At 46.3% G+C, this 16637-nt stretch overlaps 1 protein-coding gene across 3 annotated transcripts in view; it reads left to right on the top strand.

Moving 5' to 3' along the window:
- NLRP1 (NLR family pyrin domain containing 1) overlaps window positions 1-16637 on the top strand; it is a 57466-nt gene that overhangs the window by 21202 nt on the left and 19627 nt on the right. For 2 of the 3 annotated variants that reach the window (XM_071219308.1, XM_045198897.3), the window contains 8 exons: window positions 137-307; window positions 1892-2062; window positions 2208-2378; window positions 3908-4078; window positions 4550-4720; window positions 6906-7264; window positions 7928-8003; window positions 11277-11500. In XM_071219308.1, the coding sequence (XP_071075409.1) occupies window positions 186-307; window positions 1892-2062; window positions 2208-2378; window positions 3908-4078; window positions 4550-4720; window positions 6906-7264; window positions 7928-8003; window positions 11277-11500 (1465 nt within the window). In that variant the 5' untranslated portion in view covers window positions 137-185. The remainder of the gene's footprint in view (window positions 1-136; window positions 308-1891; window positions 2063-2207; window positions 2379-3907; window positions 4079-4549; window positions 4721-6905; window positions 7265-7927; window positions 8004-11276; window positions 11501-16637) is intronic. The other variant, XM_045198898.3, reaches the window with a different exon arrangement.

Raw genomic sequence — 16637 nt, 5'->3', positions numbered from 1 at the left:
ACATCTTTGTCTTCATTTTCATTACAAAAGACCCCCAAAGGGCCACAAGTACTAGAAAGGGAAACCAGACCTCAGTCACACAGAGGAGAGGGCCTTGTGAACAATGACGATGAGCCCGTGCAAATCTCTCCCACAGGCTGGTTGACTGTGGCCTCACATCTGGCTGCTGCCAGGACCTGGCCTCCATGCTCAATGACAGCCTCAGCCTGACAGAACTGGACCTGCAGCAGAACGACCTGGGTGACCTCGGCATGAGGCTACTCTGTAAAACGCTCAGACAGCCCACCTGCCAACTCAAGCTCCTGCGGTAAAGCCCTGTGGGTCCCTGCAGGGCAGAGGACAGGGAGGAGGAGGGAGGAATGGAAAGACATGTGGAGCCTTCCGTTAGACAGGGAAGTAAAGGAACAGAAAAAATGAATTGTTGGTCTGCCTTCCCTACCAGCTCCACCACTTACTTAGGCCAAGAGATGTGGGCAGGTCTTCACTGAGACTCGGTTTCCTTATCGTCTATTGGAACTGTCATATCCACCTCATAGACTGTGATGAAATAAAATGCATGTAACAGAAGGACAGTTCTTAGAACAGAGTTGAGAGAATCAAATGATAACCACTAGTGAGGCCACATGTTCTAGGAGACTACCAGGTTCCCTTCTCCACTCCAGGGCAGTCATCCCTTCCTTCCTTCATTTCCTTTCTTTCTTCCTTTCTTTCTTTCTTCCTTTCTTTCTTTCTTTCTTTCTGTCTTTCTGTCTTTCTGTCTTTCTGTCTTTCTTTCTCTCTCTTTCATTGCGTGCCTCCCATGTGCCCTGCAATGCAAAGAACACATGACTACCCCCTCAAGAAATTTCACTGGCTCCTCAAGGCCACCTGAACAAGGTCCACACATCTAATAAGCACATTCAAGATCTACCACCATGTTGGTGTTTTCTGTCTTTACCCTTAAACTTCATCTCCTTTCATATAGCTTTTCTGACAACATCACTAAGCACGTGCTGGAAGCTCACATCCATTCTGCCAGCCAGGAGAGTCCCTTCCCTCGACCTCATCTAAGTGAACTCCTACCCACCATTCAAGGCACCTTTCATATGTCTGCTACTTCTTCACTGTTCAAATTTAACCCCTCATTCCTCTGCCTTCAGCAGCATCCAACATGACTGTCTTTACTCTATTTCATTCATTCATTAACCACATACTTATTAAGTTCCTACTATGTATGAGATACTGTAGTAGATGCTGGGGTTCAATGGAAAATGTAAATTCCTTCCTCATGGAACATCCATTTGTGCAGAAAAACCAAAAACCTAATAAATAAGTAGAATATATTGTAGGTGATTTGGGCTATAGAGGAGAGTAAAGCAGAAAAGAATGGGGGTTGAGGTTGCAGCTGCAATGTTAAATAGGAAGGGTCATAAGACAAGACTTCCCCAAGGTAGCTTTTGAGCAAATTCCTAAACCAGGTGAGAGAACACGCCCTGAGGTATCAGGTAAGAAGATTGTCCCTGGCAGAAGAAACAACAGGTGCAAAGGCCCTGAGATGGGACTGTGCCTGGAGTGTTTAGGAACTGCACAAAGGCCAGTGAAGATACAGATAAAGAAGGGTGCAAGATGAGAACAGAGATGACAAGAAGGCAGGTCTCAAGTGTCCCATAGTCAAAGACAAGGAACTTGAATTTAACTCAAAAGCCATGGAAACATGGAAGGCTTTTGATCAAAACAGATCTGAAAACTGACCTGCTGTTCTTTGTTTCTATGCCATCCCCCAGTACCTGTTCATTACTGTGTGTCTGTGGGGTCCCACTTACTTCTCCCTGACCCAGAGAGGTGCCAGTGGGTGTTGTATTGTAGAATTAACAGATGAATACTCAAGGCTTTTGGTGCATGTCTCCCACAGATTAGCTGACTGCAGCCTCACCACAGAGAGCTGCCAGGACCTGGCCTGTGGGCTGAGTACCAACAGGAGCCTGACTGAGCTGGACCTGTGCTTCAACCGGCTTCTAGACACCGGAGCCCATCACCTTTTCCAGAATCTGAGAGTGTCCACCTGCAAGCTACAGCGCCTGCTGTAATTGCTCCTCATTGACACTGCTTGGAAGGATGGGGCAGAGAGAAAATGAGAGCTAGGCAGGATGAGGTGATGGGGTAGTGGGCAGGTAGATGCCCTCATATTGTGAACAATGACAATGGGCCCATGCAAATCTCTCCCGCAGGCTGATCAGGTGTGGCCTCACATTTGGCTGCTGCCAGGACCTGGCCTCCATGCTCAGTGACAGCCCCAGCCTGACAGAGCTGGACCTGAGGCAGAACAACCTGGGTGACTTTGGTGTGAAGCTGCTCTGTGAAGGGCTCAGGAAGCCCACCTGCCAACTCAAGCTCCTGCGGTAAGGCCCTGTGGGTCCTTGAAGGGTAGAGGGCAGGTGAAGGAGAACGAAGAATGGAAAGGGGTGTGGAGCCCTGAAATGGACAGAGAAAGTAAAGGGACAGAAAATGAATTGTCAGCCTGCCTCCCTATCAGCTCCCCAATTTACTTAGGCCCAGAGACATGGGAAGGTCTTCAGGTGAGACTCAGCTTCCTCATCTGTTTAATGGGCCTGTCATACCCACCTCATAGACTGTGATGAAATAAAATGCATGTAACAAAGGGCAGTTCTTAGAGTTGAGAGCATCAAATGATAACCACTAGTGAAGCCACATGGTCTAGGGGACTGCCATGTTCACTTCCCCACTCCAGGGCAGTCCTCCCTTCCTTCCTCCATGGCCTCATTCCTTCCTTCCTTCATTCATTCCATACCTCTCATGTGCCATGCAATGCAAAGAACACATGACTACCCTCAAGAATTTTTACTAGCTCCTCACGGCTACCTGAACAAGATCCAAATATTAATAAACACATTCAAGACCTACCACTGTCTTGTAATTTTCTGTCTTTACCCTCAAACTTCATCTCCCCTCAGGTAGCCTTTCTCTCAACATCACTAAACACGTGCTATAAACTCACATCCACCCTGTCAGCCAGGAAATTCCCCTCCCTCCACCTCATCTAGGTGAACTCCTTTCCACCATTTAAGGCACCTTTCATATGTCTGCTCTTCCTTCCCTGCCTGGTCAAAATTCACCCTCCATACCTCTGCCTTCAGCTTCACCTATCATGCCCCTCTTCACTCCACTTCATTCATTCATTAAGCACATACTTACTAAGTTCCTACTATGTGTGAGACACTGTAGTAGATGCTGGGGTTCAATGGAAAATGTAAATTCCTTCCTCATGGAACATCCATTTGTGCAGAAAAACCAAAAACCTAATAAATAAGTAGAATATATTGTAGGTGATTTGGGCTATAGAGGAGAGTAAAGCAGAAAAGAATGGGGGTTGAGGTTGCAGCTGCAATGTTAAATAGGAAGGGTCATAAGACAAGACTTCCCCAAGGTAGCTTTTGAGCAAATTCCTAAACCAGGTGAGAGAACACGCCCTGAGGTATCAGGTAAGAAGATTGTCCCTGGCAGAAGAAACAACAGGTGCAAAGGCCCTGAGATGGGACTGTGCCTGGAGTGTTTAGGAACTGCACAAAGGCCAGTGAAGATACAGATAAAGAAGGGTGCAAGATGAGAACAGAGATGACAAGAAGGCAGGTCTCAAGTGTCCCATAGTCAAAGACAAGGAACTTGAATTTAACTCAAAAGCCATGGAAACATGGAAGGCTTTTGATCAAAACAGATCTGAAAACTGACCTGCTATTCTTTGTTTCTATGCCATCCCCCAGTACCTGTGCATTACTGTGTGTCTGTGGGGTCCCACTTACTTCTCCCTGACTCAGAGAGGTGCCAGTGGATGCTAGTGGATGTAATAAAATCATCAGGTGTAGTAGAAATGTCAGGTAAACTCAAGGTTCTTGGTGTGTGTCTCCCACAGGCTGGCTGACTACACCCTCACTGCAAAGGGCTTCCAGGACCTGGCCTGTGGGCTGAGCACCAACAGGAGCCTGACCGAGCTGGACCTGAGCTTCAACAAGCTCCTGGACATTGGAGCCCAGCACCTTTTCCAGAAACTGAAAGAGTCCACCTGCAAGCTACAGCGCCTGCTGTAATTTCTCCTCATTGACACTACTTGGAAGGTTGGGGCTGTGAGAAAGTGAGAGCTAGGAATGACAGGGTGATGGGGTGGGGAGCAGATAGATGTCCTCATGTTGAAACCCACCAAACCATCCCATATCAGCTAAGTGGGCATTTGGCTGGATGATGTAGTTAACAATTAGACCCAGTGTGTAACTGGAGCATTGAGTAATGGTACCAAGTTGATATGAAGAGTATCAAGGTTGGTGAGAGTAACACAGGAATGAGAAACGGTGACTAGCTGCATCCTAGTGGCTCCTTAGCTGCAAGAGAAAGTTAAAATCTCCCAGGTTACTGCAGCCAGACATGTCTTTGTCTTCCTTTGATGTCACAAAGGACCCCAAAAGGACACAGGTAGTAGAAAGGGAAACCAGACCCCATTTACATCGAGGAGAGGGCCTTGTGAACAATGACGATGCACCCATGCAAATCAATCCTGCAGGCTGATCAGATGTGGCCTCACATCTGGATGCTGCCAGGACTTGGCCTCCATGCTCAATGACAACCCCAGCCTGAGAGAGCTGGACCTGAGGAAGAACGACCTGGGTGACCTCGGCATGAAGCAACTCTATGAAGAGCTCAGGCAGCCCACCTACCAACTCAGGCTCCTGCGGTAAGGCCCCGTGGGTCCCTGCAGGGCAGAGGGTGGGAAGGTGACCAAAGAATGGAAAGGGATGTGGGGCCCTGAAATGGACAGAGGAACTAAAGGGACAGAAAATGAATTGTCAGCCTGCCTTCACTACCAGCTCCACCACTTACTTAGTTCATGAGACATGGGAAGGTCTTCAGGTGAAACATGGTTTCCTCATCTTTATTTTGGAACTTTCATATCCTCTCATAGACTGTGATGAAATAAAATTATGTAACACAAGAACAGTTATCAGAACAGAGTTGAGAGGGTGAAGTGATAACCACTAATGATATCACATGTTCTAGGGGACTGCCAGGTTCACTTCTCTACTCCAGGGCAGTCTTCCCTTCCTTCCTTGCCTTATTCATTCATTCATTCATTCATTCATTCATTCACTGCATGACTCCCATATACCAAGCAACACATACTCCAGTGCCCTCCTAAAGCTCTCGCTCCAGTGCCAACCCAAGATTTGATAACCACATACTAAAACACAGTGTGCAATTCTAAGCCCCATGGAGTTTGTGAAGGGGATGTGCACTGTCTTATGAGAGTGTAACATGGGGGGAGATGGAATTAGCCTGAGGGGCAACAAGGGCTTCTCTGTGGAGTGACATCAGGCTGAGATCTGAAGCACAAACAGCAACTGACCAAGCCCAGGCAGGGGCCGCAGTCCAGGTGAAGAGCACAGCTTATGGGAGACCTGTGTGGTGAAGGGCCGGCACCCCCCCCTACCCTCACTCCCATTCTGCCTCTTGGCCTCTTCCTCTCTCCTCGCCAGCCTGAAAACAAGTCCACAGGCTGATTCTGATAACATTTCCCTGCAGCTCTGATTGGGGCCCCATCACACTCTCAGAGCTGGCAGGGCTCCAAACCTCCATGTCCTAACCCTGAGGTCTTGACGAAGGCTCCAGCCAACTCTCAGCAGAGGCACCAAAGCTCAAGCCCACAACCTTTCCACACCAAGCCCCCCTTTCTCAAACCTATAGCAGCAAGAAGGGCAGGATAGCAAGTATTAAACACTCTACATGTGGAACCCCCCAAGCTATCTCTGACCTTTCACACCCAAGGGAGCTTCAGTTCATGGAGCTGGCACCTTCACACCCCAGCCCCTCTCCACTGGGCATTTGTGGCTGCCACCACCCCTGTGTGTTGAAGGGCCTCTCCAGAGCGGGGCCAGGTAGTAAGTCTGCATTATCACCCTGCTCACCAGTTACTGGTCACCCTTTGGTGGCCTCACAGCAGCTTGGTCTTGGTCGTCCTGCAAAGGTTTCTGCCTTCTCGCTTCCTTCCTAGAGCCCTGGGACTTTGCTGAGAGGGACCCCCTCCTACTCCGTGGCCCCATGAACTCGCCAGGGGAGAGCTGCTCTGACAGCAGTAATGAGTACGGTGTGTGCCCTTTACATAGAGCAGGGTCTTCTCACCTCCATGACCATGGCTCACAATAGGCAGAGCAGGGCCATCCTGTTGGAGACAAGGACGTGGAGGCCCAGAGAGGGCAGTGGCTCCTAAATCCAACAGACACCACAGGATACATGGCCTGTGAGAATGGGAACAGGACTCTCTCTTTCCAGAAAGCCTTGTAGCCTCTAAGAAGGAAATCCCAGGACCTACTCCTATGTGGTCATTTTGAAGCCATGGGGACAGGTTGTCCTCTGGTGGCTGCTGTGAATGCTGCCCACTTCCCTCCCAGGAATGAAGATGTAACCCCAGCTACTGGGAGTGTTGTTGGCAGCCAGCTATAAAGGATGGACTCTCACAACTGGGGCCATCTCACACAAGATGACCTCCCTTTCTGGTGCGGCCTGTGTCCAATGACAGACCTGTGTAGCAGTATAAAGACCCAGCCTCTCCTCCCAGTATGGAGCAGCTTAGAGGGTCTCCCCCACATCAGAAGTTCCGCAGAGTCAGTTGTGTCCCTTGAGTCTGCATCATAGCCCAACTTGTCCCTCTGCCCAGTCCTGCTCTTTCTTTCCTTTGCCCTGGGGTTGACCCAATAACACACCTTATAAACATCCTAATGCTATTTTCCATCTCAGAACCTGATTTCTGGAATCCAACCTATGACAGGTTCCTGTGGGAGGTGGAAGATTCCATAATTCTGGGCTCTGAGGACTGTGAGATCATGTGGGGTCCCAGGATAACCAAGTTTCCTTTGTGCTTGCAGCATGGATGAGACCCAGCTGAGTGACAAGGTGAAAAAGATGCTGAGGGACCTGAAGAAGGAGAACCTTCACCTTGAAGCTTGTCCACAGACAGGGGCCAGAAGTGAGGTGCGTAGATGTTGGAGACAGAGACAAACTGAAGCAGGAAGAAACCAAAAACCCACAGGGGTACTGAGCTTGGATCAGGCCAAGAGAGTTCTGTGTCATTCCCAGTGCACTGATGCAGCTTCCTCTGAGATCTCAAGGAGTATGAATGCCTGTCTGTCCAGGAAGAAAAGACTGAGCTTCCCTAAAGAGGCCCCAGGTAAAGGACAGATGGATGATGACACATCCCCACTCAAACGGCACAGAGCAGAATCAGGTACTTTGAAGGGGACAGGGAGAGAGCATCATTAATTGGGACAGGGGTGCAGGGCTGTGGAAGATCATCCCCTCCACCCCACTGCCTCTGGTGTGGGACAGGCCAAAATGCCCAGAACAGCCCTGCCCCATGCAAGAACATTGGCACCTGGAACATTGCAGAGATCTGTTTCCTTCCTTCCAGTCTCAGGGGCTGAGGCCCCTCCTCTCCAGGCATTGCTGGCTTGCCTCAGACTCTGACCAGGGCCCAGTCTCCCAAGACCCACGCTGGGCTTCTGAGGCCTGGGGGTCCCCTCTCCATCTCTGCCCATCCATTTTTTGAGCCATATTCCTCTCACAACCTACCTTCCTAGTGGAGGCTGGAATAGCAATACCTCTGGTGCAGTGGGAAGGGGGAGGTGGCAGGGGTGTGGTCAGGGGGCAGCAGAATTGAGCCTCCTCACACAGCAGGCAGGCTGCCCCAGGAGCAGGAACAGAGGCTCCAGACACACTGCCTGCCAAAGTCCATGCAGACCCGCCTTGGGAAGGGCCCTGCATGGGGGAGCCAAGTGGGTAGGGGGACCAGACAAGAGAACCTAAAGCTGACCACTGCCCTGCCTGTTCCAGAGGGGAGCTCCCCTCACGTAGCACAGGTGGAACATTTTTGTCTGTTTTCTCCCTCTAGTGACTGAAGATGACTTCTGGGGCCTCACAGGGCCTGTGGCTCTGGAGGAGCTTGACAAAGACAGGAGTCTGTACCGGTGAGTGAGGGGACTTGCTCTGCCAGGATAGTCTACCTCAACCCCCGCCTTCCCTACACAGATTCCCAATAGACACTGCACCCTACTCATGGCCACTGGGTCCCCTCCATTGCCAAGCTCACAGGCAGAGACAGGGCTGAGATACTGGGTTGGTGAATTCATTATGGAAAAAGTGGTTTATTGGGGGTTTTATTATGAAAAGTTGCAAACAAACACAAAAATAGAGTTCAAAGAGGTTCCACTTGCCATTCAGAAATTGAAGGCATTTTTGTACACCAGCAATGAAATATCAGAAACAGGAATCAGGAAAAAAATCCCATTTCATATAGCAACAAGAAAAATAAAGTACCTAGGAATAAAACTAACCAAGGAGGTAAAAGACTTGTCCTCAGAAAACTACACAATCCTGAAGAAATAAATTAAGGAAGACACAAACAAATGGAAGCATGTACCGTGTTCATGGATCAGAAGAATTGACATCATCACAATGGCCACACTAACCAAAGCAATTTATAGATTCAACTCAACCCCTACCGAAGTACCAATGACATATTTCACAGATATAGAACAAACATTTCAAAAATTTATACGGAACCATGAACAACCCCAAATAGCCTCAGCAATTTTGAGGAAGAATAACAAAGTGGGAGGATCACAATACCTGATACCTGTAGTATCAAACTATACTACAAGGCCACTGTAATCAAAACAGCATGGTACTGGCATAAGAACAGACACATAGATCAATGGAACAGAATAGAGAGCCCAGAAATAAACCCATGTCTCTACAGTCAATTAATATTTGACAAATGGGACAGAAGCATAAAATGGAGTAAAAAATAGCTTCTTCAACAAATGGTATGGGGAGATCTGGACAGCTACATGCAAAAAAATGAAACGCGACCACCAGCTTATACCACATAAAAAATAAACTCAAGATGGATAAAAGACTTAAATACAAGTCGCAATACCATAAAAGTTCTAGAAGAGAACATAGGGAGAAAAATCTCAGATATTCCACGCAGCAATATTTTCACCGATATGTCCCCTAGAGCAAGGGACATAAAGGAAAGAATAACAAATGGGACTTCATCAAAATAAAAAGCTTCTGCACAGCTAAAGAAAACATCAGCAAAATGAAAAGAGAACCAGCCAATGGGAAAATATATTTGCAAATGAAACCTCAGACAAAGGTTTGATCTCCAAAATACATAAAGAATCCACACAACTCCACTCCAGGAAGACAAAAAACCCAATTTAAAAAATGGGCAAAGGACCTGAACAGACACTTCTCCAAGGAGGACATATAGAGGGCCCAGAGATATGTGAAGGGATGCTCAGCATCACTAGCCATCATCAGAGAGATGCAAATTAAAACCATACTGAGATACCACTTCACACTGGTCAGAATGACCCTCACAAACAAATCAACAAACAAGTGTTGGAGAGGATGTGGAGAAAAGGGAACCATAGTGCTGTTAGTGGGAATGTCGACTGGTGCAGCCACTGTGGAAAACAGTATGGAATTTCCTCAGAAAACTAAAAATGGAATTGCCTTTTGACCAGCAATTCCACTGCTGGGGCTATACCCTAACAACCCTGAAACATCAATCCAAAAGAACCTATGCACCTCAATGTTCATAGTGGCATAATTTACAATAGCCAAGTGCTGGAAGCAGACTAGGTACCCATCAGTAAATGAGTGGATCAAAAAACTATGGTACATTTACACAATGAAATACTTTGCAGCAGAAAGAAAGAAGGAGCTCCTACCCTTTGCAGCAGCATGGATGGAATTAGAGAGCATTATGTGAAGTGAAATAAGCCAGATGGTGAAAGAAAAATACCATATGATCTGACCTATAAGTAGAACTTAAACAACAAAACAAACACATAAGCAAAATATAACCAGAGACAGTGAAATTAAGAACAAACTGACAGTAACCAGAGGGAAGGTGAGAGGGCATAACGGGGGCAAAAAGGGAAAGGGTCATCAAGAACTTGTATAAAGGACCCATGGAAAAAGCCAAAGGGGTGAAGGATGAAGGATGGGAGGTGGGTGTGGCTGGGGTGGGAGAAAGGGGGGGCGGGAGGGGAATGGAGACAACTACACTTGGACAAACATAAAAAAAAACTAAAAAATGATGATAACTTTTTTAAAAAAGAAGTTCCACTTACCAATTACTCATCTCCAACAACCCTTTTACCAAATTTTTCAACTCTTCAATTTCCCCCATTTTGTCGTTATAGTATTTTAAATCTAAGTTATCAGGTGATTCATCCTTACATATTTTGTGATGCACTTTGAAAAATACATATAAAGGCCTTTTCTTCCATAACCACAACACCATTATCATATCTAACAATGTTTACAAGTTATTTCCCTGTCATGTAACACCCAGTCCGTATTCAAATCTGCTCAGTTGTCTAAGATGTGTCCTTGCAGGTGGTCTCTTCCAATCAGGATCGAAACAGTCCACTCATACTTGGTTTGTTATGTTTCATAAGTCTCGTAAATCTTATTCCATCTATATGTTCCTGTTTTATAAAAATCCACTATGTAAAGTACCATACCAGTAACAAGGAGCCCTGACTTGTATATAGCAGCCCTGCCTGCAAAGGGTTCCCAGTCATAAGTAATAAACGTCTATAATCTTAGTCCCCATGTCTCAGATAACACAGTGCCATCTACTGTCACAGACATGATCTCAGCTGGGAGACAATATTACCCCAACTTAAACACAGAAGATGCACATCCCAGGGACCCATTCTTTACCCAAGGGTAATCTGGGTTAAGTGTACGATCTCTGTGTAGTGTTTCTTTATGCTCCAAGAGGTTAGCAGTAATAGCACCATATAAATTGCTTTAATTATAGAAAAATAGGTCTTATAAAAACAATAACGCTTTCCTATTTTATTATTATATTATTATTATCCCATCATCATTACAGAAACAGCTAACCACGCCAGGCCTCTATGAGCTGTCAGCACACATTAGGTCACTTATCACTCACAACTCCAGGAGATGGCGCTATTCCTACTTTATTTAGACACCAGAAAACAGAAATGAGGAAGGTCAATGACTTGCTCAGGGGTCCACAATAGAGAGCTGAGGGGCCAGGACTCAAACCCACATCCTTCTGATGATGGTATCTGAGCTCACAGCCATTCTGTTGGACACACAGGGCCGTGCATGGGGTCGGCATTCAGCAGGTACTCGTTGAGGTTGTGTAGAGTGATTAATTTACTTCCTACCTCTCTCTGTTCTCCCAGAGCTCACCTCCCCATGGCTGGCTCCTACCACTGGCCCAACACAGGTCTCCACTTTGTGGTGAGGAAGCCAGTGACCATTGAGATTGAATTCTGTGCCTGGAAAGAGTTCATGAACCAGATTGTCCCACAGCACAGCTGGATGGTGGCAGGGCCTCTTTTTAACATCAAGGCTGAACCAGGAGCTGTGGCAGCTGTGTACATCCCTCACTTTGTAGATCTCCAAGGTAAGCAAGTGGGGGCGTGGAGGGAAGGTGAGGGTGGTAAGCATGGGCTTGAAGTGACTTCAGTTCGCAATGTCCTGGGGGGGGGGTGCTTGCAGCTTCCTCCAACAGACTGAGGGAAGGTTACAAGAGTGCAGTTTTCTATCTCATTCCACAGTGCTCTGGGCACATCTTTTTTTAAACATTTTGTCCCTCAGCATCATAATTACTTTCACCCGAATTACTTGGAAGTTTACCTCAATAAAGAGGGGACTCCTCTATAACAATAATAACTAGCATTCACGAAGTTTTCTTCACATGGATTGTATCACTACGGTCCCAGCAGGAAACATGACACACTCAGCTGAGATTTTCAAAGACACTTTATAAAGACAAGACTGTTTGCAAAGTAAGGCTAAATGAATGAACAAGAAAGGCTGGGATCCCTGGAGATTAACAACAAATGGAAAGCCACTGGTCCTGCCACAGTCAGGGAGAAGAAACAGTGTCACCAGACTCCATGGGAGAGCTCAAGCCAGAAAAGAGGGGCACCCAGTAAGAGATAGGGTCAAAAATGGTCACATGGTTGTCCCAAACTCTCCCACCACCAAAGACTTCCCACAGATAAAGTTACAAAAAATATAGGCTCTCAGTCAAAAACCTCAGAAACCATGCACAAGGCATCATATGTGAGAACCAACAGAAGTCTCAGGTACCAGAGATCAGTCCTAAAAGTAGTCTTTAAAGTATGAGCAAGAAGCAATAAACCAAGTTTGTGAAAACAAGCTAAAATGACAGAAAATGTAATAAAGCATAAATAAGAAAAGATAAACTGACATGGAAGAAACTATGAGAAGGCCTAACATACTTTTAATCAGAATTCCAGAAGGATATTATACAGAAAATGGAGGTGTAATATTCAAAAAGAATTGCCAATAAATTACTAGAATTGCTGAAAGATGTGATTTCATTTTTCTTTTAATTATTTTTATTGATTATGCTATTTCAGTTCTCCCAATTTTCCCCCTTTGCCCTCCCTCCACCCTGCACCCCCCACTCCCTCAGGCAATACCCACACCATTATTCATGTCCATGGGTCAGAAGTATAAGTACTTTGGCTAGTCCTTTTCTTATACTGTACTTTACATCCCCATGGCTATTCTGTAACTACCAATTTGTACTTCTTTTTAAAAAAAAGATTTCATTTATTTATTTATTTAGAGAGAGAGGAAGGGAGGGAGAAAGAGAGGGAGAGAAACATCCATGTGAGAGAGAAACATCAATCAGTTGCCTCTCACACACCCCCAACTGGGGACCTGGCCTGCAACCCAGGCATGTGCCCTGACTGGGAATCGAACCTGTGACTTTTTTGTTCACAGCTGAGCCACACCAGTCAGGGCTTATTTGTACTTCTTTATCCCCTCACCTCTTCACACATTCCCTCACACCCCCTCCCATATAGCTACCATCAAAACCTCCCTGTCCATAATTCTGTCTCTGTTCTTCTTATTTGCTTAGTTTGTTTTTTAGATTCAATTGTTGGTAGATCTGTATTTATTGCCATTTTATTGTTTATAGTTTTGATCTTCTTTTTCTAAAATAAGTCCCTTAATTTAACATTTCATATAATGTGGAATATTATATTCCATATAATAATATTTGGTGATGATGAACTCCTTTCATTTTTCTTGTTGGGAAGCTCCTTATCTGCCCTCAATTCTAACAAGGGGAAATCTTAAAAATCCAAAGCAGGAGAGAGGAAGGAGATAAATCAGCACTGAATCAATTATAGTGAATCTACAAAATACAAAAGTGTCCGGGCAGGTTTTAACGGCAGCCAGAAAGATTATTGAGCAAGGTGCTGAAATCAGGACATCGCCTGATTTTTCAGCAGAAGCAATGCGAAGCAGAAGACATGAATGATATTCTCAATGTTTTGAGAAAATAACTGTCAATCACGAATTACCACCACAGAAAAATTCTTTTTTAAGAAGAAGGGGTGACGTCAGAAGAATGGTGGCATTTGAGATCCCCTTGGTCTCTCCGCCTGAAATTTCAACAATTTGATCAGCTATAACTCATCAAAAGAGTCCCTGCTCAACATGCAAGCAGACCTGAGAGATCCGCACATGGAGATGTCCAAAGGTGGGCAAACGGGAGCAAACTGGTGAGGTGAGAAGGGATGAGAGCTCAGACATTCACAGACACAGCCCTGCAGCCCCACGTTGGCGGTGGGCTTGGCTTGGAGAGGGGAGGAGCTGGCTGTAGCCAGTGCTTCCTTCATCTGGGAGCAGCAGAGTCTCAGTGGGCATTTCTGCAGGAGTGAGCGGGGCAAACTGCGCCTGCACCAGCAGAAGCACTCAGGAATCCGGGACTAGGATAAGGCACAAGGGTTCTGCCATGATTTTGAGCTGTCCCGCTGTCAGTGTTTCCAACAAAGAAATGGAGCCCCAGAGCCCTGAGGCCCCTTAAGCTCCCAGATTTTGCCTCCCCAGCACCCTTGCTGTCAGGTTTTGGAGCACATCATCTGTAAACCCAAGGACTATCATGTCAAAAATCCTTACTTCCCTCGGTGACTGATCCCCAGTTGGGGCACAGGGGGTTACCCTTTGGAAGTTGGAGGTTGCATTACCGAGTGGGCAAAACAAACCCTACCCCCAGATATCATGGTTGTATGTAGCATGCTAACTGCAGCCACAGAGGTCAACTTTAGGATTTCAGAGAGCTAAAAAATCTTGTGATTTACTGCCACCTGCTGGAAGATAGTAGAAAGACCTCTTCATAGAAATCTGCTAGTGAATTACCAATACATGGATGCCTAGACATAGAAGGAGCCCACCAAATACCATGAATAACCAAAAAAGTAAGGCATCTCAGAAAGAAAATGGAAAATCTCCAGAAAGCAAACTGGAACACGTGGAAATATGTGATATGAATAACTGAGAATTCAAGATTGCTGTTCAATTAACAAAATGAGTATTTTACCAAAGAGACTGAAAATTTTAAAAAGAACCAAACAGAACCCCTGGAGAGGAACCATTCAATAAAGGAGAACAGGAATAAATTACTGGGCGTAGGAAACAGAGCCAATCAGATATGTGGGAGAACTCCGTCCCACGGAGCTCTCCCAGCCATCGCAGATGAGAAAAAGTCATCCTGGACACAATCATGTTGTTCCGAGGAGAAAGGGGCTGGTGATTCCTTTTAGTGGGGAATGCCCCAAGCCCTTCTCCAAAATGGCTTTTATTAGGATCAGAATGTGCAGGGGTATACAGTATGCATGCATAGCTCATTAATCAATGTCAACAGGCATTATCTATAGATAACAATTGAAGGAACACAGAGATCTGCCTCAGAGTCTGTGAGACGTGCCAACACCAGATGGTTATAAAGGTTTATTTCATGACCCAAGGAGTTCACTCCTTATGCTTTGAACTTAATTGTCTGGTTTATATCAACAGGGCTATACAAAGCAAAGCAATCTTCAAAGGATACAATGTATTTATCAGGCCTGATTTCCCACGGGAACCCTCACTGTCAGTGTCCGGTTGAGCATGCCACCTGCATTTCCTGGTTTTCCAGTGAGACTTACTGGCCTCTTTCAAGGCCTGCTCTCGTGGGGCTACAGGCTCCAAAACCACACAGAGCAGTCTGCACACCGATGGAGGAAAGAATTAGTGATATTGAAGATAAGAATCTAGAAAGAATGCAGAGGAAACAAGAGAGAGGCCTGAGCATACAAAAATGAAAGAGCTCTACGAGAACTGTCTGGCTCAATCAGAAAAAGCAATATGAGAATTATAGGTATACCAGAAGGAGAAGAGAGGGAGAAGGGAAGAGAGAGCCTATTCAAACAAATAGTGGGTGAGAGCTTCCCAAATCTATGAAAAGAACTAGATCCTCCAATCCAAAAGGAGACATAACACCTAGTAAATTTAATCCAAAGAGGCTCATGGTATTAAAACTGTCAAAAAAAATTAACGAAGAAGAAAAAATTGGAGAACCAAGTTGGCGGCGTAGGTAGACACACTGCACCTCCTCGCACAACCAGAACTGACAGAAAATTGAACGGCAAGGAAGTCTGACACCAAGGAAATAAAAAATAAACATTCATCCAGACTGGTAGGAGGGGCGGAGACAGCCGGGGTGGAGAGGACTCGCGTGGCCGTGGCGGGACCAAGACTGGCAGAGTGTGGGACAAACGGAGCATGCAGGCTGACCACTAGCAGACCCTGCAGCCCCACATTCGCGCAGATAGGCCGAGAGGGCCGGACTCGGAATGGCGGAGAACAGGGCAGGCAGAGCAGCGGGTAGCACCCCGTGGCCCCACATTGGCGCACAGATAAACTGGACAAACGGTGGGGAGCAAAGCAGACCGCGCAACCCAGGGCTCCAGAGCCGGGGAAATAAAGCCTCAAACCTCTGATTGAAAACGCCCGTGGGGGTTGGGGCAGCAGCAGGAGAGACTCCCAGCCTCACAGGAGAGGTCGTTGGAGAGACCCACAGGGGCCGAGAGTGTGCACAAGCCCACCCACTCGGGAACCAGCACCAGAGGGGCCCAGTTTGATTGTGGGTAGCGGAGTGAAAGATTGAAATCTGGTGGAGAGTGGAGCAGGCGCCATTGCTCCCACTCGGCCCCTCCCCCATGTACAGCATCACAGCACAGCGACCAGCGTTACCTCCCCGCGGTGAACACCTAAGGCTCTGCCCCTTTAAGTAACAGATGCACCAAGAACAAAAAAAAAATAAGACCCAAATGAAAGAACACTTCAAAGCTCCAGAAAAAATACAACTAAGTGAGGAAGAGATAACCAACCTATTGGATGCAAGTTCAAAACACTGGTTATTAAGACACTCACAGAATTGGTTGAATTTGTTCAAAAACCAGATGAAAAAATGAAGCCTATGCTAAGAGAAACAAAGGAAAATGTACAGGGAACCAATAGTGATGCGAAGGAAACTGGGACTCAAATCAACGGTGTGGGCCTGAAGGAAGAAAGAAACATCCAACCAGAAAAGAATGAAGAAACAAGAATTCAGAAAAATGAGGAGAGGCTTAGGAACCTCCAGGACACCTTGAAACATTCCAACATCCAAATTATAGGGCTGCCAGAAGGAGAAGAGGAAGAACAAAAAATTGAAAACTTATTTGAACAAATAA

Source organism: Desmodus rotundus, chromosome 9 (genome assembly GCF_022682495.2).
Source record: "Desmodus rotundus isolate HL8 chromosome 9, HLdesRot8A.1, whole genome shotgun sequence".
Lineage (NCBI taxonomy): Eukaryota > Metazoa > Chordata > Mammalia > Chiroptera > Phyllostomidae > Desmodus > Desmodus rotundus.
Note: the sequence above shows the minus strand (reverse complement) of the source record. Positions and strands in the feature narration are given on the sequence as shown.